The sequence below is a fragment of the Bidens hawaiensis genome, unplaced genomic scaffold (genome assembly GCF_021521415.1).
Source record: "Bidens hawaiensis isolate Kalapana, Puna unplaced genomic scaffold, B.hawaiensis_p1.1 tig00001685_1, whole genome shotgun sequence".
NCBI classification, from domain to species: Eukaryota; Viridiplantae; Streptophyta; class Magnoliopsida; order Asterales; family Asteraceae; genus Bidens; species Bidens hawaiensis.
This window is the reverse complement of record NW_027491095.1, coordinates 3,564,846-3,587,111: the sequence shown is the minus strand read 5'-3', so window position 1 is coordinate 3,587,111 and position 22,266 is coordinate 3,564,846. Positions and strand designations below refer to the sequence as shown.

At 34.2% G+C, this 22,266-nt stretch overlaps 2 protein-coding genes and 3 non-coding genes across 5 annotated transcripts; 1 reads left to right on the top strand and 4 right to left on the bottom strand.

Annotated features, from left to right (window-relative positions):
- The first annotated feature begins 2,140 nt into the window (after positions 1–2,140).
- LOC143593584 (protein NETWORKED 4A-like) lies at positions 2,141–5,816 on the top strand. The gene is made up of 3 exons (XM_077073177.1): positions 2,141–2,181; positions 2,290–2,401; positions 4,211–5,816. Exons 1-3 carry the CDS (start codon positions 2,167–2,169, stop codon positions 5,557–5,559), a joined length of 1,476 nt encoding a protein of 491 aa, XP_076929292.1. The 5' UTR covers positions 2,141–2,166; the 3' UTR covers positions 5,560–5,816.
- Positions 5,817–7,727: 1,911 nt separating this feature from the next.
- Positions 7,728–13,435, bottom strand: LOC143593575 (ATP-dependent RNA helicase DBP2-like). The gene is made up of 12 exons (XM_077073171.1): positions 12,805–13,435; positions 12,628–12,723; positions 12,010–12,084; positions 11,678–11,839; positions 10,922–11,002; positions 10,645–10,743; positions 9,690–9,785; positions 9,444–9,575; positions 9,306–9,380; positions 9,079–9,168; positions 8,549–8,623; positions 7,728–8,038 (listed from the first exon to the last, which is right to left on the bottom strand). The coding sequence occupies exons 1-12, from the start codon at positions 12,949–12,951 to the stop codon at positions 7,868–7,870; spliced, it is 1,299 nt and encodes a 432-aa protein (XP_076929286.1). The 5' UTR covers positions 12,952–13,435; the 3' UTR covers positions 7,728–7,867.
- A 4,526-nt stretch (positions 13,436–17,961) lies between these two features.
- On the bottom strand, positions 17,962–18,046 carry LOC143593702 (small nucleolar RNA snoR114). The gene has a single exon (XR_013146162.1). It is a non-coding gene; the product is annotated as a small nucleolar RNA snoR114 (small nucleolar RNA).
- Positions 18,047–21,052: 3,006 nt separating this feature from the next.
- Positions 21,053–21,187, bottom strand: LOC143593696 (small nucleolar RNA snoR74). Its single transcript, XR_013146159.1, has one exon. It is a non-coding gene; the product is annotated as a small nucleolar RNA snoR74 (small nucleolar RNA).
- Positions 21,188–21,225: 38 nt separating this feature from the next.
- LOC143593688 (small nucleolar RNA snoR100) lies at positions 21,226–21,333 on the bottom strand. Its single transcript, XR_013146158.1, has one exon. It is a non-coding gene; the product is annotated as a small nucleolar RNA snoR100 (small nucleolar RNA).
- Positions 21,334–22,266: the final 933 nt, after the last annotated feature.

Here is a 22,266-nt window from a genome sequence, read left to right as displayed (position 1 = left end):
ACTTGTTACTGTTAGATTATATGTATATGATATTTGTTTTATTTTGTCAAAATTTAGTGAAACTGTAAGTGTATTAACTATTTTTCTATTTGAGGTTAGGAGTGGCATGGGTTGGTTTAGTTGTGTTAAGTGTTAAAACCGAACCTATAACACCAATATTACCGTCTCCAGATTTCCATAATCGATTGATTTTGGTGATAAATAGTTTCATTAATTCGGTTATTGGAAGATGGTTTCCCACGAGGGGTTAGACCCGGCAAAGATGTTTCCCACGAGGGGTTAGACCCGGCAAAGATGGTTCTTCTGATAACCTGCAAAACAGACACCGTGAGCTCGTCACTGAGAGGGGGGGGGGGGGGTTCCTCCTTGTGACCACCCTCCGGCGTGAGAATCAGACTAGATTGCTCTTGAATATAAATGTATATTAAGAGATTGCTAGAGCAGATATCAGGTATAATATGTAATACGAGATAGTATATGATGATAATGTGATAAGATCATACCATTTGGGGTATTTATAGCCGAAGGTAGGTTTCCAAGGAGGTGTGGCCGGCTGAATAGTATTCCTGTTCTACCAACTGTGGCCTACGCACGTGCCCTGCTGGTAGTTGGTGGGTAGGCAGCGGCTGACATTGACCAGGCCTGCTGTGTACTATTCCTTTTCCACCAACTGCCGGCTATGCACGTGGTATGACAGGAGTTGGTGAGTAGGCAGCGGCTAATAGTGACATACAGTACAAGAGCATGCTGCTCGCCATACTGCTGTCAATGAGCTGTCGTATCTTTGGTCAGATCTTTTGATCATACCTCGTCAGGTACAGTACAGAAGATCTTCCCGTATCGTACGGACTGGCTTATTTGGGCGGGAGTATTCCCCCTCCCGCCTTTGTGCGGGATTGTTCCCGGCTTTGCTCATTCCTTCAGGTGACAACTGAACTATTGAGAGCTAAGTGCCTTGTGCGTGTAGCCTTGCTGCGCGGGTGGCCTTCCCTGATGGCTTGTATCCGCAGCTGCGGGAACAGGCAGAGTACTTCACCATTGGGAGGCATTTCCTGCGGGAACAGCTTGCGTACTGCGCGTAAGGACGTCACGTCTCTGAGCATGGTGGGTCCTGCGGATCCAGTTGGTTTCTGCGCAGACGTCTCTCTTCAAGGTGAGTCTTGCGGGTCCAACTGGGCTCTGCTGAGACCTACCTCTTCAGTTTGGCATGGATGAATTCAAACAAATTTCAATTAGTAAATTTATGTATATCTTGTGTGAAATATAATATTAGTAATCCTTTTAAGGAACATAAGCAAAATCTAATGTGTTATCCATAAGAAAACAGTAGCAAAATGTTTTCTTCGTGTAACATGTTATTACCAAAAAAAATTATAAAGATTGATAATTGTCAATTCCTTGGGCTTTTTACACGCATATAACTATAACCGAACCATAAAAATCGGTTATAAAAAAGTTCATAACCTAATTAGTTGGTTTCTTGGTTCGGTTATTCAATTTTTCTCGTCACCCATGTTTGAGGTAATCGAATTATTAATATATGTTTTGTATATTTTTCTATAGGTAATCAAACTTTTATTATTATTTCTTTGACATTTGTAAAGGGAACCCAACTTTTAAAAGCCAATTAAAAAAGAATTAAATATTAAAAGTTGATTACCTTCAAAATAAAAAAAAATGGTTAACATACTAGTTTCTTATGTTTTTGTGGAATTTGGCTTTCGTCTAACGCTTAGAAATAATATTAAATTATATTTTTTTGACCGGCAAATAATAATTGATGTGAATTGGCATTAAGCTTACACGTATCACGATTTCATTTTATATTGCTGTCTCCATATACTTCTCCTCAACTCGGAGTTGAAAAGGTCCTTTGATTATACAAGATCCAAACATATACTTCCTTAATGGACGGACTAATTGTTGCTTTGTAATATAATAAAGTTTGACCATCACTATACCAAAGAAATAGTCTTGCACGTATGAACTTTCTTATCTTAAACTTCTTTTGACCTTCATACTATCGATTATACTTCAACAAGACATGTATAAACAACTTGAAGTTAAATGTTACCACTATACTATCTTGATCGATTTCCATAATAATCCTTTCTTTTCATTTTTCTAAAATTTTCAGGTTTATCTATTAGTTAACAAATAAGCAAAATGGCATCGTCTTTGGTAAGTCGAATATCCGATATCGCGTAAAATTTATATTTATAGCTTTTAATTTGTTGTTACTCAAAAATATTATGTGTTATATGATCTTTTGCATTTTTCTGTTTTTAGGCCAAGTCGAATAAGGGTTATAGAAGGTCAGAATCAAGAAATAAACATTCATGGTGGTGGGATAGCCATATTAGTCCCAAAAACTCCAAATGGTTAGCAGAAAATGTTGAAGGTAAGTTGCTAATATGCAATTCTACATGATATTCATGGTTTTCTTAAATATAAAAGTTCACAAGGTATTAATATTATAAAAAGGTGATCAATATACAAACATTTAAACGTTAATGTTATCATGGTCCATATGAAGCCCTAAGACCAATAATCTTGTGTCTATATTGGGCTTGAGAGTTGAGAGATTTGTTTACCTACAAATATCCTTTATTATTTATTTTCTTGATTCTTATTTCACAAATAGAAACTGGTTTTATGGTATGTATAATTGCATATAGCAGCACTGTTGTCTTATCAAGAATTTACACCTTTGCTTTTCTATATTTCTTTTAACCAATAAATCAAGAACTTTACCCACCCATCCCATTCAGATCAAACCATCTCATAATTCTGCTTTGAAAACGGTATATTTGGCCGATATAAAAATAAAAAATCTACATCAAACGGCTAATTGTTGTTTTGATAATGAGATACTAAGCCAACTGGTTATACCGGTGTGACAGTTTAGTTGTTCAGTTTTGATAGTTTTATACGTTATTTTTTAAAAACTTTTAGATCATTAATTTTTCTCAAATTTTTTGAAAGTATGAATATGGTTCATGATTACTGTACATTTACATAATTACATATCCGAAATGAAAAGGATTTAAAAAGAAAAAAAAAGGCATAACTATTAAAGGTTAAACAATTGGTTTGGTTTACACGGCCGAATCCAAGTTTCAAACTGGACCGAAATCTCAAACCGCAAAACCAAACTGTTTGGATCTCATACAGGCCAACTTGCTTTGGTTTGGGTTATATGTCTTCCTCTTGGAATTTGGATACATTACCTCACGTTCGGGGTGTCTCATCTTATGTCTACACTTTAGACTTGTACCGTATGATATAATATTCTTCGGGTGTAAACGAGCTGAGCCCGAGCTACCCTAAGCTTGACTCCAGCTTCTTTAATAATTTCAACTTATATTATTAATTAAGTTCAATACATTTACACTTACTTTTTATATATAGTTGTAATTTTCATTTGTAACACAATATATATTATTTAGTTATCATATAATATATATTTAATATATTAAATAAAAGTCATATAAAAAATAGGCTCATTTAGAGGTTGCTCGGAATCAAATGAAGCTCAGACTTGTTTATTAATCAAGTTTATTTTTAGCTCGAGCTTGCTTAATCTCTTGTCAATTCAAACTTCTACAAGACGATTCTAAGTAGCCGACGAGTAGTGGAACTCATTCACACCCTATAAAATTCAAAACCATGTTATAACTACATGCAACTGTTATGCCATATCTATCTTTGAGATTCTCAAGATTTTTCCTTTACAAATAATCAGATAATTAACTTTAAAAAAATCTTTCACGTCATGCTTGCCATGTTACATGGCATAACACGCTCCCTCATGACAAGGGTCCCATGTTTTATTTCTTAATATTTTTAAACAAAACCCAAAATTTAACACCTTTTTGGCCTTCTTTTTTCATGAAAAAAGTTAGATTTGTATCATTTAATTAATAAGTATTACCGACTATTCTAATAGTCAAATACCACTCATAATATACAATTTAAAAGCTTTATCTTCCCATTGAAGTTGATCATATGTCCCACTATTGGTTCCTTAGTGGCTGTCATAGTTGTTCCTTAAAATCTCACACTTTCTAGTCTCCTAATAAATTTGGGTCCCATCAAACACACCTTTAATTCAAAAACAACAAATCACAACAATCAAACTAAACATTTTACAAATATCAAATGGCTAAATGTCACAACCTTAAACTCACTAAAGAGTTGTTGATTGCAGAAATGGATCACAGTGTTAAAAGAATGTTGAAACTAATCGAAGAAGACGGCGACTCGTTCGCTAAAAAAGCCGAGATGTATTACCAGAAACGGCCCAAGCTTGTTTCGCATGTCGAAGAGTTTTATCGAATGTACCGATCATTAGCCGAACGGTACGATAATGTTACGGGTGAGTTGCGGAAAAATATTCCCTCGGATCTTCAATCTCAAGGCTCGGGTGTTTCGGGTGTTTCGGATGTCGGGTCTGACCCGTCCCCGGGTTTTAACAATAACCCGCGTGCCCGGCTTGGTAACCGAGCCGCGGGTTTTGATGTTTTTTTGAAAAGTGGTGGAAGTAGTTCGGATTTGGGGACGAAAGAAGGTGATGACACGTCTACGTTGGATTCTGAGTCGGAGTCGGATGACTCATCGGTTAATAACTACTCGAGTGTGTCGGGAAATGATGATCATAGCGTGTTGCGTAAGAGAATCACTGAGTTGGAAACCGAGTTACGGAAGTATGAGTCGATGGTGACTCAGTCGGATGATGTTAAAGAGGAGAAGATTCGGGTACTCGAAAGTGATATGAATATAGTAACGAAAAAGCTTAATGATTCGAAGGAAGAGGTTAAACGACTACGATATGAGCTCGAGAATAATGGGCCTTCGGGTAATAACTTACAAGCCCAGAAGGAAATCTCAGGCTGGAAATCGAAACTCGAGAAGGAAAAGCGAGAAGCGTTGAGGCTTCAAGATAGGATCACGAGATACAAAACGAGTTTATCGGAACGTGATCGAGAAATTCGGGCTATGAGGGAAACATTGTCAAATGCTAATAAAACATTATCAGAAGAGAATACGCAGCTTCAAGAACAAGTTACAAAGCTTTTAAAAGAACAGGCGTTTTTAAGCGATACGTTAAAAGAATGGGAATTGCGGTGTCAGAATACGGACGAGGAACTTAGACGGATGAAGGTTGTAAAAGTCGAAATGGAAGGTGAGATCAAGAAGCTGAAGTTTGAGAAAAACGAGCTTACGGTCAAAGTCAACGAGCTTGACCGAGAGTTGACTTTGAAAGACGGTCAACTCGATGGGTTAAGCTGGCATTTAGGCCAACTACAATTAGAACATGTTGAGTTAGTTGACCAGATTTCAAAGTCAAACAAGTCAATAGACGAGTTGACTTCTAGAGGCGAAGAATTGGAGAAAGAGATCTCAAGGCAACAGGAAGTGATTATAGAAGGAGCCGAGGAGAAACGTGAAGTGATACGACAATTATGTTTTTCCCTCGAGCATTATAGAGATGGTTATCAAATGATGAGACGGGCTTTCATGGGTCATAATAAACGACACCCCGTGGCAGCGTCTTAGGATTAAACATCGTCGGGTGTTAATAACTAATAAGTGACGACAGTCGTGTATGTAAGTTAAACCATTTGGTGATGTTTTATATGTTTTATCTTTGGTTTTGTTACGAGTGTGAAAGTAAGGCTTGAATGTTGATCATGTATGTTGATAGATTTATGATCTGTCAATGTATAATCTTTAGTTTGTGCTTTTGTTTTGTTGATCATATGATTCATATCAATGATAAGTTCCAAAATATTGGTCGGTTTTATTTATGGCCGGTATTATTTATTGCTTATTATTCGTATTCCCTGTTCGTCTTAATTTATGGTTTATACCAAAACCCGGTTTTACAATTTATAATGTTGGTGAAAAATTGGATCGTTTGGTTTACGGTTTATATAACTGAAGAAAAATCGGTAATAATAGTTAGATCATTTTTCTAAGAAGAAATTTTAACTGAAGTTTTTATTAATACATATTTGATATCAAAAATCATAAAACTTTGTGTAAGTTATAATACCAGCTAGAGGTGTGCAAATCGGCGTTTAGGCTTAAACCATATTGTTCGAGTGAGAGTCATAAGTCATAACCAGTTATTGCCCAAAATCGACTGTTTGAAACCAGTTTTTGCCTAAATAGAACGGTTTGAGACTGGTTTGTAAAGGAGAAAATGACTAGCTCAGTTTGGCACCAGTTTTTATCCGGTTACAACCGGTTTCACAGAGTGGTTTTCAAACCATTACAAACTGATGGCTCGGTTCAGTTTCAAACTAATTAAACTGACGTCTGGAGCTGTTCAGTTTTGGTTTAGGGGTCGACTTTAGTTTGTGAACCAGCTTTCTTGTCCACTTCTGATGCCGACTAACACTGCTTTACGCTAGTAACAAGCAATGTAAAGTTACATCCAAACCATTGGTGTCGAAAAAAGGTCGATCGACTATATTGGTCAAATATTAGAGAGATCTTTTTAATAAAAGAATTATATAGACAATCAGAATCTTCATCATGAGAGAATCCATTGATGGATTTGTTCCCTCCCATTTGTTCAACATTTGAGATACTATAATCAATGTTTCTTTTCTATGTAAAATCAAACTGTTAGTAACGGTTTAACGTAAAAACCTGCAATTCCTGCAAAACTTGTATGGACTGAGCGAAGGTAACATTTAGATGCTACTAGTTTTGACACGAGTAATGCAGTTGCATGAATGTGGCCAGCTTGAACCAAGATAAATATACTTTTGTTACAGGTAAAATCGAGTCCTTTATATACGCTTTTAACTATGCATTTTGTCCTAGAAAGGATCCTGTTGACAGTTAGACGTAGCGTTAAACTATGCTATATCTTATTGTGTTTTGAATATAGTTATTTTTAAGATTGTAATTATCAAGAATGAGGTTAATCTTAAAGAGTCTTCATTACACAAAATATTTTAGACACCTTGATGGCTTGATACCACCATACTATACACAGTTGAAGTTTTAAGTTTAAAAAGCGTTATGCTTATAAGGTTTTCAATTTCAATTATAACTTAAATCAGTTAAATTTATGTAAAATGACTTTTTATTACTCTTCAGCAAACATAACTGATTGTTTATCTAATTAACTTTAACTTAAATAATATATATATATATATATATATATATATATATAAATAAACCCGAACCACATATACTGTTCACGTAACCACTTTTATTTCTTAACATAAATATAAAGGTTTTTAAACCTAAGAGAGAAAGCAGATGATATGATGTTTCAAATGAGATACAAGCACACGGCTTTTCCCTACTCACTTGGTACCACAACTTTAAAGAAAACACATCACGTCAACGCGTCCCACCATCCGCAACCCCTCACACTTCTTTTACAGCTATTACAAACCTGATTGTTCTATAATGGTGTTTGCAATTGTGGCCTTCCTTCTATATAAGTATATAACCGAGTTGCACTTTTACAGCTATTTTAAACCTCTTTCTTAGCTTAAGTTTATTTCAGAGAAGGAAGGCCACAATTCATCTAGGAACAGTTAACATCACTACAGTCTATGATCCGAGTGCCGTAAAAGACTAACCCCGCCATATAAGCTCGTGTGTAAAGAAAAACGATAATATTAAACAAAATTGGTAAGGTAATGAATGAATCTTCTTCTAACAATAACAGTTTAATCAAAATTATACACAACCTAGAGTCTCTTACTCATCTACCAATCTGTACATTTTATTCTTATCATATTTTAGTAACGAGCCCAAAACGTTTCTTTTTTTAATATTTTTTTGATAAAGTCTAAGTGGTATAGGTTTAAAGTCAAACCTTTTTGTGTTATTTTAATCAATCATCCCAAGCATCATCAGCAGAACCCTCTTTTTTTATCATTGCAGCAGGGGCAATCATGTACTTGTACTTATCTTCAACATTTATTGATGTCGGTGGAAGCTTCGATTGTGCAATCCTTGCTTCCTTCTGTGCAGCTGCTGCTTCCCTCTCCTTCCTTCTAGCCACCTACATATTACACACACTTATGTTATTGTCTCTAAAAGTCCGAACATGTAATATCAAAACATTAGCTGAAAACGGGCTTGAAAGTCTTTATCAAAATACGTTAAAAAAACACGATATACTTTTGCTGAATGCGTACACATAAGTAGATTAAAACTGAGTGGGGGTTGGCAATATGTCAAAATAGCGCAGTTATGCCAACTCAGCAAACACTGTTTTATCAAAAATATTGAATTTTATGAAGGGTTGTATTCAAATGTATCCATGACAAAGTTAAGTAACTGATTCTATTCAATATACTATGTAATGGTGAACATGATACTTTAGTGTTTTGTGTTACATAATTATATCACAATAATCTTAATAAAATGAGAATGAGCAGGTTGTAAATTTTCTGCTTGTTGGCGGGAGGTTTTAACAAAATCGAAACATTTATAGATAAATGGGTTAAAATTGTCACATCTGTACACTACAAAGGTCTAGAATAATTATTCAAAATATCTAAAAAAATACCTTTCCAGTGGCGAAAGCCACGGTATTCCCAGATTGAACATCAGCTATTGCTTTCCTTATTTGTGATACAAGAAACTGAAAGAGATTGTCAAGCAAGAGCAATTATCAGTTTCCAGTAAATTAATAAAACGGCATTAACATCGCTAACAATTGTAAATGATGGGTCAGATAACGGGTCAAATGAGTCTTTCTAGTACAGGTTGGCCGCTTTATCCTGCAAACGCCTTTTGTCAATTTTTCAAAACTCTTAAAACATAATGAAGGTGTTTACTATGACAACAAAAAACACATTATGACAACAGAAATCAAATACTTTGAATAAAACGTTTTAAGAACTTGTATACATTAGAATTAGACTTTGAACGACTCCCGACCTTTCACTCATCCAAAAAGTTTAATTTGACACGATGACATGATTTCCATATTTCTTAAAACTATACTTTTAGTCAAATGTTGAAATTTCAAAGGGCCAGATGGGGAAGCTAAGTAATAGAATAAAAGAAAAAAAAAATGGGTTGCGAAAAAGACACCATGTCACGATCTGTATAAAATGAAGTAGCTCGGCCCGTTGATCCTGCACGGCCTGTCCTTCCAATTCGGTGCACATAGTCCTCCATTGTCTGAGATCAAAACAATAAAAAAAGAAAAAAAAATAGATGCATTAATATAAAGAGTCAAATATAAGTTACCAACTTTTGATCTTTTAAAAAAAATACCAACTTTCCATATTGCATCTCAAGTTATATAGTAAAAATACCTTTGGAAGGTCAAGGTTAACTACATGAGCAACTCCTGTAACATCTAGACCTCGAGATGCAACATCAGTAGCAACCTGAAAAAAATAATATTTTAAGTTTTAATAATTTAATTAATTATTATAAGCTTTATGACATACCAAGATACTAGTCGGGCCGTGTCTAAAATCACGCAGGGGGCCTTCTCTTTCACTTTGAGTTCGACCTCCATGAAGAGCAACTGCACTTAGACCTTGAGCTACCAACGCTTCAGCAACTTCATCACACCGTGTCTACATGAACAACATAAAATAAAAATGTAAGGTGTTAAGTTGCAGGCTTAAATTTCAAACTATAAAAACGAAAATAAAGATAAGAAATAAATTATAAAAAGAATATATGGATACCTTTCGTTCCACAAATACAATTGTTAAAGGAAATCGGTGGCCTAAATTTTCAGCTAGTGCAGCTTCCTCAACAAGCACTGATAGTAGTCGATCAATCTGGAAAGAGAGATTGATTTTGTCAGAAAATTAACATAACCAAAAAAAATTGTAAATATTAAACACGTAGCAGATTACAACAAAAATAACATGCACCAAACTAATATTAGAATAAGTGTCTTAAAATAAACACCAGAAAGTGACGACGGTGTAATTCATCAAGTAATACAATTATGGGGTTTGGATCAAATACAAATGAAATTAATGTGCAAATTGTGAGAATCAAGTAGAGTAATTATGTAATTACATCATAGAGTAACTATCAAAGAGTAATTACTCTATGATGTAATTACATAATTACTCTACATGTATATATAATTACTCTACTTGATTCTCACAATTAGCATGTTAATTACATTTGTACGTTAAGTCGTTAACTTTCCCCTACAATTTTGAAGTAAATAAATAAAAGAATAAATAAAAACTCGGCCTCTATCTAAAACTTCTTAAAGTTGATGCGTCAAACATAACTGAATTACATATTTCTATCAGCATGTATACTAATGATGAAAGCCATTAAGAATATTTCATGCTTATTTGAAATTTCTTGAAGCTTTAGAAGTAATTAAGTGAATAGTGAAATAACTCAGTTACCCTTATTCCTACCCCAAAAAAAGGGAGTGAGGGACTGGTAGCTCATATAATTCTCACATTCATAGATAATTTCACTTTTACATTCAAGTGTTTTTAATTAAGGTGGATTCTCTTCATGTCAGAAAGTATCAATTATGTCATCTAGTAAAAAATGTGTGTGCCCTTTTTGCCTGCTTGGAAAAATTTCATTGATTCTATTCTATTTTTTCAAAGAATCAAAATCATGAACTACTGAATTTTGTAAATAAATTAAGCTGTGGCATACCTTTTCATTTTCAGTAATTTTCTCCAAGGTTTGGCATACATTCTCTGTTGGGCTGCTAACTTTTCCAACCTTCACTTGTACTGGATTTGTCAAATATTCCTGAAATTGTATAACTTAAGAGAAATTCAAATTCATTTACACAATGATTGTACATTAAATTTCACTGCGTCCATGATTCGTGTTAAAATGAAATATCTAATGGTATCTAGAATTCTTGATTAAAAAGATAGACCCCAATCATGACATCAATAACTAAAGAATATGAAATCAGATAAACCTGCGCTAGTGCTTCTATCTCCACTGGCATAGTTGCACTGAACAACAGTGTTTGATGCTTTTCTGGAAGATTACGCATTACCTAAAAGTAAAAAAGCAAAACACAACGTGGATTATTTCAACAGCCTACATTAATATGAAAACACAGATAAATCTGGACATTGCTTGGTTATTAATTAAATAACAAAACCAAACAAAATGTATATATGCACATCTTTTTGTATATTTTAATGCTATATATTAGTTTAAGATAAGATTTTAGTACTTTCCCCCAAAAGAAGAAACTTCACAATAATGCATGTGTAAACACATCCAACTTTATACAATTTTGAAGCATAAGTACATAACCACTAAACTTTAAAGACCATATCAGATTCATATGCCATGTGGAACTTCACAACAGTGCATATATAAACACATCCAAAATTTACATACTTTTGAGGCATAATTACTAAATTTTAAAGACCAAATCTTACTCATATGCCATGTGAAATTACTAAACTATAGATAGCACCAGCATAAGATTATAAACACCAAAATTCAAATTTAGGAACATAAAATTGAATTCTACTTCATTTAACATTGTTGTAACAGATGAAAGATTAGGCTCAGACATTCATAATCACCTCAACTCGATAAATAAAGATCAGTCGCAACTTTTTTAAAGAGGATAAAGATTAAAAAATTAATAATAAAAATAAAATAACAGGAACACTAATTGTAAGAATTTAGCATTGACATCAAAAACACAATTTACCTCTCTTATTTGAGGTTCAAAACCCATATCAAGCATTCTATCTGCTTCATCCAGAACAACATATGAAATCCGTGAGAGAGACGTGTTTCCTTGTTGTAAATGATCAATAAATCTTCCAGGAGTAGCAACCACAATTTCCACTCCAGCCCGAAGCTCTGACCTCTAATAGGCATTCACAAACCAAATATAATTTGAATTTATTCTATACCTATCAAAACCCAATAGATAGTATAACTTTTTCAATAGGGGAAAAGTCAACAATATGATCAACTGCAGAACATGAAATGTCCCCTCTTATTGAACACACAATTTAAATATTAATCATGAATCACCTGGTCAGAAATGTTTGTTCCACCAACAACGATTGCAGTTCTGAAAGACACCAATGATTGACTGAAAGCCTTCACCTGTAGTGATCCCATGAAACATGTAAACCTCATATATCGAATATGGATATGATATCATCAAATCTTTACATCTCACTATCTTAGATAGTATAAGTTCATTATTAATAACTAACCACAGTTATGTATTTCCATATGAAATAAATATCACTAGTAGTTGTGTGTGATAAATGAACATGTAGAAAAATTATCAATGCTATCAGCCTATTAATGTGTACTATTCCTCAATAGCCAGCTTCCATTGTTCATGGAATGATATTACAATCACCCAACAAATAAAAAATTAAAAAGCACAAAAATTTACATAATAAACTGAACTGCTCATATAAATACTTAACAAAGAGCTTTTGAAACATGACATGCTGCATAATGAAAGGAGTGAAAATGCAAATTAACATACTACACAATCAAGACAACAGTGTAAATAGTAGTCCAATTCAATACTTCAAATTAAACAGGCGTAAAATGTATATTGGCAGGCGGTTTATGGAACTATGAAGAACTGCATATTATCCGATTCGCTAGATCTAACATTATCAACCTTACCTCTTTCTCTATCTGTTGTGCAAGCTCTCTAGTGGGAGCCAACACTAGCGCCAACGGACCATCTCCACGCCGAACAGAAGGCTGAGCTATACAATGCTGGAAATGTGAAAGAAATAAAGATATAAGAAACTATGAATAATTAATTACTGTTTTATATGTGCATACATGAATCAGTACCTGTATCATGGGAATTGTGAAAGCAGCAGTTTTGCCACTGCCTGTTTCTGCACAGCCTAAAAGATCCCTGCCACTTAAAGCAACGGGCATTGCCTGTGCCTGAATAGAAGTAGGTGTCGTGTACTCATGAATGGCAATATCCTTCATAATGCTCGAATCCAAGCACTGTACAAGATCCGGTTAGCATGTCTGTAAAGGATTCGATTGGTGCAGGTGCGGGAGGAGAGTCGGGAGTGACAGTAACATCAACATTGAGTCGCAATCTGACCTCTTCTATCTGTAGGTAATAAAATTAATTATAAAAAGACATAATTTATTAACAGAAATGAATAGATATAAACTCCATAAGACCAACAAAACAATGAAAAAGACAAACAATGATCATATTCTAACAGAAATTGTACTTAACTGTGACAACTAATCATAAATCAGGAAACTAGTTAAGTGCTCCACATACATAAAAAACTACTACAGAAACCAAATTCTATGAATGTGGTTCTTTATTTCAATTACATATCAGACAAACTCGCATAAGTTCTTAACAACTTCAGAATTCATTAAACAATCGACCTAGCAGCTAGCTCAACATTCAAATTTGGCATTTTGTCCTCTCCTTTAAGTAAGTAAGCATAATAGCATTCAGGTTACCACTAATATCTGGTGTGATAATATGTTCTGGAATTGAATTGTGTGTTTATATACCAGTGCAATAACATTTTTATATACTAAAGGCCTAACGCACGTTATCATTCAGGCACACATAGTGCATTTTGTATGAACATTACAGAATTCCAACAAATCCTATTCATCAAACCGATAGGCAAATTGTATTTGTTTCATTTTGCTTATAGCCGAATATATGTCGAAATAATGTTTAAGTTCTATAATAAACCCTAAACTAGTGCCTTGAATGAGAATGTTAGTATTTTTTTTTCTATTCATCTCAATAAGCAGAGCCTGCAAACGTGTGACGTCACCTACATAACTTTTATCCAATAATCATCATCATCAATCAATCAATTGTAACAGAATAATAATAATAATAATAATAATAATAATAATAATAATAATAATAATAATAATCTTAGACATTATTATGCCTTTGCGGTTAATTAGGGTTTCTTTTCTTAAATTTGGGGCAAAAGTTATTAATTAAATTTCTGATGTATCAAATTATTGTGAATTATATTGATTTGTTTTTTATAACATATCAATGATGTTATGTTATAAGCATTACCATTCAATGGTGTCAAATAATTATGACTTGTTTGAGCACAATATGGACGAGTTTCTCGTAAGTTTCTCAAATCATTTGGGAGACTTGAATCCAAGACCTCCCGCCTTGACGTTTTAAAAGTTTTGTCTTTGTTAATGGGCCACCAACCCCATTGATAAACGATTTCGGTTATACAACTAAATTCTCTTTAATGTAATAAACAATTACAATTTTTTTTTGTGAAAAGTCATTTATCCCAGCTTCAATATATTAATGTTTGTGAACTTACTTAAATTAAATAAATTATTTGTATTTTTAAAATAAACAAAAAATACCGGGATAATGTTGAATAGCATCTTATGTTAGAGTTTTTAATACATTGTTTATGAACTTACTTGAGCAATTCGTGTTGTCAGTCTTTTTACGTATTTGGAACACTATTTCATCATATTGTTGACAAGCTTTATGAATAAATTTTAAGTGATATTCAAAACGTATCTTACATATCATTTTGCTCTTGAACGATTGTTCAATATTCACCCATTGTCATCATTGGGTTGTGTAATGAAGTCACTTGAACATGAAGTGAGACAATTTAAGAATATATCATGTAAGAGACTTTGGAAGATGTGTTGTATTCTTGTGTTGTTGTTGGGGATCCATCCACATGAGTATATGGAAAATAAGAGAAGATGGGTTTGGTAAGGATTTAAAAATTAGGTGTATCTATATATGAAGCACCAGTCTCATGAGGATTATCAAGATTGGTTGTTTTAGTCTTATAATGAGTCTTCCAATATATTTGTTAAAATTTATTGTGGCGTTATATTGAATCGTCCAAGAGACGTTGATCAACTTTTGTCATGTGTGTTTTGAAAAACTGCTTAATGTAACAACATTTTCTAGTAGCCAATAAGACCACCACACCCGTAGTGGCAACGTTGCCACCAACGTTGAGGACGAAAACGCAGGGGGTACACCGGCCCCCTGCGTTAAATGAAATTGATTTTTAGCTGCGTTGTATACAAAACGCGAGGATTGGCACACAAATCAAAAAAAATAGCCGTTGGGTGGGTGGGTCTTGGAGCAAATAAAATTAGGATGTTGGATAGGTTGATGGGTCGCTTAAGGAACCGATTTCGGAGAGGTTGAGGGATGTGACTGTGGATGATGGGTCGCTTAAGGAACCGATTTCGGAGGATGTGGAGAGGTCGTAGATTTTGATGGTGTAGTCGGAGCCGCCGGAGGCTGCGACGGAGCCGGCTACGACGAAGGATTTGATGGGAGAGAGGTGGGATGGGAAGGAGAAGAGGGGGGATAAGGTTAGGGTTTCGGATGAGTGTTTTAAGGTTTTGAGCTTGAAGCCCCAGATGAAGCGTTCATAAGAACCTGCAACTAAACTCATGGTTGAGTTTGTTGTTTCAAGGTTATGGAAGAAGAAGAAGAGGCTGCGATGTAAAAGGGGTTTTAGGGTTAGGATGTTGGAGATTAATAAAGTTATTTTAGTTTTTTCTTTTTTAATTATATATTTAATTATTTAAATGAATTATTATTTAAAAAAACAAATAAAATTAATAATGACTGGGCGCCACGTGGCGCATAACCCCTGGTAGTGGAGAGTTATGACTACAGCATGTTGTTGTACAAAACCATAACTCTGACTGGACGCCACGTGACGCATAACCCCTGGTAGTGGAGCTTTATGACTGACTACACATGGTCTAAGGGAGAATTCAAGGCAGGTTGTCTTTGGATTGTTCTGATAACAAGGAATGTGATTTCAAAGACTATTACTCCATATTGTCAAATATTTTCGTGTCGGACCTATGGGTTTGCGACATTATCCATTAGCAATATATTAAACTTTAGAATATTTTCATTTCGTCACAAATAAAGCAAATATATATTTAAAAAAAGAAGAAATCAAGATGCTCAGATTCGCTTAATAATTCCATGGGTGGAACTGCAGTGATGACCAAACATCACAGTAAGCGCATATTCTTCATTGCAACAAATGCACCAGCCGGAAATCGAACCCGGGCCTGTACCGTGGCAGGGTACTATTCTACCACTGGTGCGTTATACATACAACTTCCAAACAAACAGATATATCAGTTGTGAACAACGGATGTTGGAGTCAGATGGTTTGGTGGAAAACGACAATCATGATTTTGTATTGATGCCATTTAACGGTTCTTATCCGCCTCTAGTATTGCAATACAACTTTCAAGGAAGTGACTGCTCATCTTCTTCGTTGTTCAACTTTTGTTTCGATCAGTTTGTCCGCTCTTGCTCCATAGTTTCTGATATAATTTATGATTATCCAGTCTCTCCTCAAATAATGTCAGAAACTAAACTGTCTTTTATTACTTAGAACACAATACAGATTCAATCACCAAGTCGAAGAAGAAACTAACAGATGAAGACTATTACAACACCGATAAACCGACTACAAGAAGTTTAGATCATTACTGTGATGATCTAAACAAATAAACCTCTCAAGAACTTACAATCTAAACAATCTGGATCAATATTTTGTTGAGAGGAAAACCAGAAGACAAATAAAACATAAAACTAACACTATTTTAACAAATAAATAAAATGAAAAATAGCTAAAGGAAAACAAGTAAAATAGGTAGGTTAAAGCATTCATGTATACAACCTACTAAATCTTTTAATCAACAAAAGTGAAACAAAAATCGTAAAAACATTGTTTTTTGTAATTATAATAACAAATCCACTATTTGCAACTCATACAGGCACAACCCACCCTGGTCTTGCAACCTGTACATTGTGTTTTAGTTGTTGCAGCCTTGCAGGGGTACAGTGTGCTATTTCCATGCTAGATAAAAATGGGATAAGGTTGCTAGTATCATGGGTTACAGACATGGGGCTATTCACAAAGGTAAAACAGTACTGGATTGTGTTGTTTAACCTTGACGTTATTTTTAATCAGCGACAACTTTTCTATAAATCTAGAGCTTTTACATCATAATAATATTTCCACGTTTCCACAAGAGCATTATTTCGATTGTCCATATTAGTTCAGCTGAGGAAAGGTTCATAGATCTACCAACACAACATGTAACCAGTCAAAGAGGTTTGGGTTGGTTAATGTTAAAGCTGGTCATATTTCAGCAAGGGTCGACACGGGTCAAGTTGATGTTTAAGCGCGTTTTGCCTTCTTTTGAATTTCTTTTTAACAATATATGCATTAGTTATAATACTTTTGTAAGGAACAAAAGTAATACCATAATAAGTTTTTCAATTTGACCTTATAAAGCAAAAGACAAGTAAAATTGACCTGTTACTAAGAACACATTCCATCCATTTACTTGATTATAATCTATGAAACATGATATAAGCAATTTGATAAGTTTATTCATACCATTAAAGCGAACACCAACCTAACCACCCAAAAATTTCGGATCGATAACCACGAATGTAGAGTTCCAATAGCCAATAAAAGTTTAAAACAATAAACAACATATCAATAATAGGTTTTAGGTAAATACATGACACTGGAACTGAGTCTTGACAACAACAAGTGGAGTAGTGACAACAGCCGCCAACGGTCCCGCAGCCGGACCAGCAGTAGCAAAAAACCATCAACCGCTCATCATCACACTCTCCATCGACACACCCATCAATCCTCTCTTAGCTGGCTTATATGTTGCAAAATGCCCGTAAAAGTATTCGGTGAGTTTTACATATAATATAAAGCATATTTTGACAAAAGTTATAAGCCATTAAGCCTAAATCGGTTAAATCGTGAACCTGACCCGTGTAGTTAAACATGTTGATGGCTTGCAGCCTTGCATCAGAAGTTAAACAAGGACCTGTTTAGAATTTATAATAATAAACCCAGTATTTCGTGTAGTGATCATAACAAAAAATAAAATGAAAACTTATTATCATTTGTAGATTGGACTAAAAAATGTTTGCTCAGATTCGCTTAGTTATATTCGAAATATCAAACTGCTGTGATGACCCAACATCATAATAAGCGCGTTTTCTTCACCGCAACAAATAAACCAGCCGGGAATCGAACCCGGGTCTGAACCGTGGCAGGGTATTATTCTACCACTAGACCACTGGTGCTTGATGGTTGTTCTAACGAAAAGAAGATTTATCATTGTTAACTCGTAAACAAATTGCTGTAACAACTTGTAATTTATAATGTAATGAATAAAAACAAGTGGAAGAGTGCAGGAGTACAGGACTTTGTTATAGCTTATTCGGATCAATTGTGGTCTCCGGATGATTGATTAGCTATTTCTGAGGGTTGAATAGTAGATTATGAAGTAGCTTATAGGCAATGTGAGGCAATTTTAATTTAATTACTTAGGTGTAGTTGTTGGAACATTTATGGTTGATAATAATCCTCGTAGTTTTATATCTTCCAAGATATAAAGCGAGCATATATTTTAACATCTTGAAACTAATATAGATTTATCACCGATTGTCAACTTAGTATATTATGCTCCACAATACGATTAGTAATTATTCTTTCAATTTAAAGATGTGGCATTTGAACTGGTTAAGTGAAATTTCTTGCGATTTGTACATTATATTAGAAGAACAATGGAAATTACATGCGTTCTAAAGTATACATACTAGGCCTGTAAACGAACCGAACGTTCGGTGAGCTGTTCGTGAACCGTTCGACGGGAAATTCGTTTATTTAATAAACGAACGAACATGAACACAAAATTTGTGTTCGTTTAATTAAATGAACGAACATGAACACATGTTCCGTTCGTTCATTTATGTTCATGAACGTCCGTTCGTTTATAGAAAATAATTAAATATTAGCTGGATATGTCATCTGCTTAAAGGTTTTATATTTGTTCATTTGTGTTCATTTATGTGTTTTCAGATTTAAGCTTGTTTATGTTCATTCACATTGGTTCATATATATTTATGTTCGTGTATCTTTGTTTAGTTATGTTTGTTTAGATTTTAAACAAACGAACATAAACGAACACAAATGTCCATTTTTAAATAGACGCACATGAACATAAATATTTTTTCGATTAATTATAAAATTAAATGAACGAACACGAATATGCCCTTGTTCGTGTTTATTCGATTTATTTACGGGCTTTCAATATTCACATTGATGAATATATCGGTTTTATTCTCTATTCTCTACCGATTTCGTTTGTGTTCGTGACCCGTTCGTGAACACATTAATTTTCTTAATGAACGAACACGAACATAAAATCTCGTTCAGTAAATGTTCGTGAACCGTTCGTGAACGCAATATTTTCTTAACGAATGAACATGAACAAGGCCGTGTTCGTGTTCGATCGGTTCGTTTACAACCCTAATACATACGCGTGAATTTTAAAATAGAAGTTGGTATTTTGAAAATCAAGTTGTATAGTTCCTTTACTTGAGATTTGTTTTATGAAATGAATGTGTAGGCCAACTTTGTATACATTATTTTTGTCTCCATTCGCTATTTTGATCTTACAACTTGATTTAAATCCATGGTTCTTCTATTATGTATATTTTTTTTTGAAAGGCTAAATAATATTAAAAACCAAAAAGGACCACTTACAAGATAAAAACAACTCAAATATCATACATATGTGGAAAATACATATGATTAAAATGGCCAAATACAAGAAAAAGCAAACCAATTATACTGGGAAATGCACGAAGTTGAATCGGCATCATATCTCTCATTCTAATCTCTTCCTTTTGCTCATTTGCTCAATCCACAAGAAGGAAGCCGATTTAATGTCATTCACCATTTTGGACAATACGGGGGGGGGGGGGGGGGGGGGGCATCATTGAAAATGAGATCATTTACACGTAACCATCGAAATCGTTTGAATCACTTGACACAACTCCTTGTTTTTTATGTACTTACTAGTATATTTGAGTATATCTTTCTTCGGATCGAAGTTTCTGTACCACCACAACAAAACATACATAGCACATCACCACATGTTCAATGTGACATTGTCTCGTCTACCCGGTTTGGAAGAGTTTGTTTCAACAAGGAAGAGACATAAGCTACGTTTCAGTTTGTTGGTCGACGCCTTATATTCGATTAATCGTGTAGTCTCTCCTTCTTCTCCGAGTTTGTTAAACATTCTATGATTCTATTGATGGTTCACTTATTAATGAAATAGCTAGGCAAATTGAAATGAGTCAAGTACTCGTTTTAATATGAAAGGTGGTAAAGCTAATTTTTTTAAAAAACTTCTAAAAGGGTCGTGTGAGAAGTTAGTGGACCAATGAACGTCATGTCCATGTATATTGCACAGATTAAGAATTTATGTTTTAACTATTCAGATAATTTTTTGGGTCTTCGTAAAACATACATGGCCACTTTCGATCTTCACTTTGGCGAAAACACGAGGTAGGGGTGTTCTGGATTTAATTTTGGGCTTCGAGCTTTTCATATTGGGTTAAGTTTTAAGTCCAGAACTAAAACCCGGCCCACATCTCTCATGATAAGATCAAGTATAGGTTATTCAACTTCGGGGTTCTTCAGGTTGGGTTAATTGAAAAATTCAATTGACCTATGTTAATTAACAAAATATGAATTTGAATTGAAGATACTATTTTAATATAGTCAAACATTAAACAAACAGAAAACACCCTTAAAATGTACGTACGTCTATCAAGTCTAACATGATCAAGTTGTACCGAAACCTATAAATTAGACACAATAACCCAACTGAGTTACTATTCACAATGGTTTGTGTATGTTCTTGTTTCTCGAGTTTGGTTTGCAGTAAAAACTGGTAATTCGAGAGATTAACTATAATAAGTTTTAAACAGTTTGATTGAGACTTAATGGCAGATTTAAGTAACCAAGGATCGATTCTAATTGTGCCTATAGACAAATTTGTTTGAAACAAGTTTCAAAAAATTAGTAACATTCAACTGACTTCGGTCTCATGTCCTTGTTTCAAGTAAGAAGCCTAAACCAACCCATTGTTTAGCACTTTCAGCCATAAAATATAAAAATATTTCTAATCAATTTACAATACCGTTATGAAAAGAAAAAGAGAATATAGCTTCGTTTACTGAACCTTGTCCGTCATAAAAATAATCAAGAGGTTCACCCAATAACGATGCCCACTCTATCTCCCTGATGTTTACGGGAGACCGATACACAATAAGGCAATCGATCCCTGCTTTTATACATCAGGTTATTATTACTTATTATTTTATAAAAATAAACATGTAGGTCTAATCCAGGCCACCAAATCATTAAAAATCATTGGTAGCAGACATGACGACCTAAAAGTTGCTTAATCTCCGTGGACATTACCATGCTTCCTTCATTACTTATTTTTATCCAGAGCATCGGCTTATTGTACACGGTTTGATCCATTCATTAATCAAACATAAAACTACATCATAAAAAACATATAATTAAATAAAAAGATAAAAAGGAAATAATAGGAGATCTGGAACAGACGTGTGGTTCGGTGAGAGGCTATGAATATATAAGTAGAAGGATGTGTGATTAGGGTTTGTTGTAACCGAGCTCAACACCAGTTTTTTATGGGCTTTGAGAGTATTGGGCTCAGTGTCAGTTGACATAGTGCAAGCCCAGCCAATTATTTGGATTTTTGAGAGTTTTCTCTCCATGGTAAAAGAAGTAGCGTTGTTCAAGAGCCGAGCCGAACCGTGCGAAGGCTTGCTTGTTGCTTGGCTCGTTTACAACTGAATTGAACCGAACGGCTGAAATTCGAACCAAGCGTAAACCGAAACGAGCCAAAATCGAATCGAGCATTTTTCGATCAAGCGATTGCGAGCATTATTTATTTCTTTTTCACTTTAAAACTTTCAATAAGAAACAAGTTTGAATGTTGTAAATTATATATTTTATATATAAAATTAGTATTTTTTAGACAAACGTGGAATGGATTGTAAATTTTTATAAGAAATAAGTTTGAAGTGAAATATAATCATCATGTAAACAAGCTTATAGTATTCTAAAAATTTGAAGCGAACAAATAAAACTACAAAATTGACGAAATAGGAAAAAATTTAAGGGGTTAAAATAATTGTAAGCTTATATTTATGTGTTTTGTCTCTATATTTATATATTTGTTCACATATTTTATTATATATAAAATAAATTAAGAATATTCAAGCTGAACCGAGCAGACCTTTGCTCGTTGCTTGGCTCGTTTACAAACCAAACCGAGCAGAGCGGCTTGTTTACAATATAACGAAAAAATAAGCGAGCGACGAACGAGTTTGAGCGAGAG

What these genes read in the sequence shown, in the direction of transcription:
- LOC143593575 (XM_077073171.1), bottom strand. Translation starts at nt 12,951, where the DNA reads ATGAAGGATATTGCCATTCATGAGTACACGACACCTACTTCTATTCAG. An exon ending in TTGTATTTGTGGAACGAAAG is followed by an intron (nt 9,576 to 9,689) that starts GTATCCATATAT and finishes TTGTTCATGTAG; the next exon opens with ACACGGTGTGATGAAGTTGC. An exon ending in TTAACCTTGACCTTCCAAAG is followed by an intron (nt 9,169 to 9,305) that starts GTATTTTTACTA and finishes TTTTGATCTCAG; the next exon opens with ACAATGGAGGACTATGTGCA.
- LOC143593584 (XM_077073177.1), top strand. An exon ending in GTTAGCAGAAAATGTTGAAG is followed by an intron (nt 2,402 to 4,210) that starts GTAAGTTGCTAA and finishes TGTTGATTGCAG; the next exon opens with AAATGGATCACAGTGTTAAA.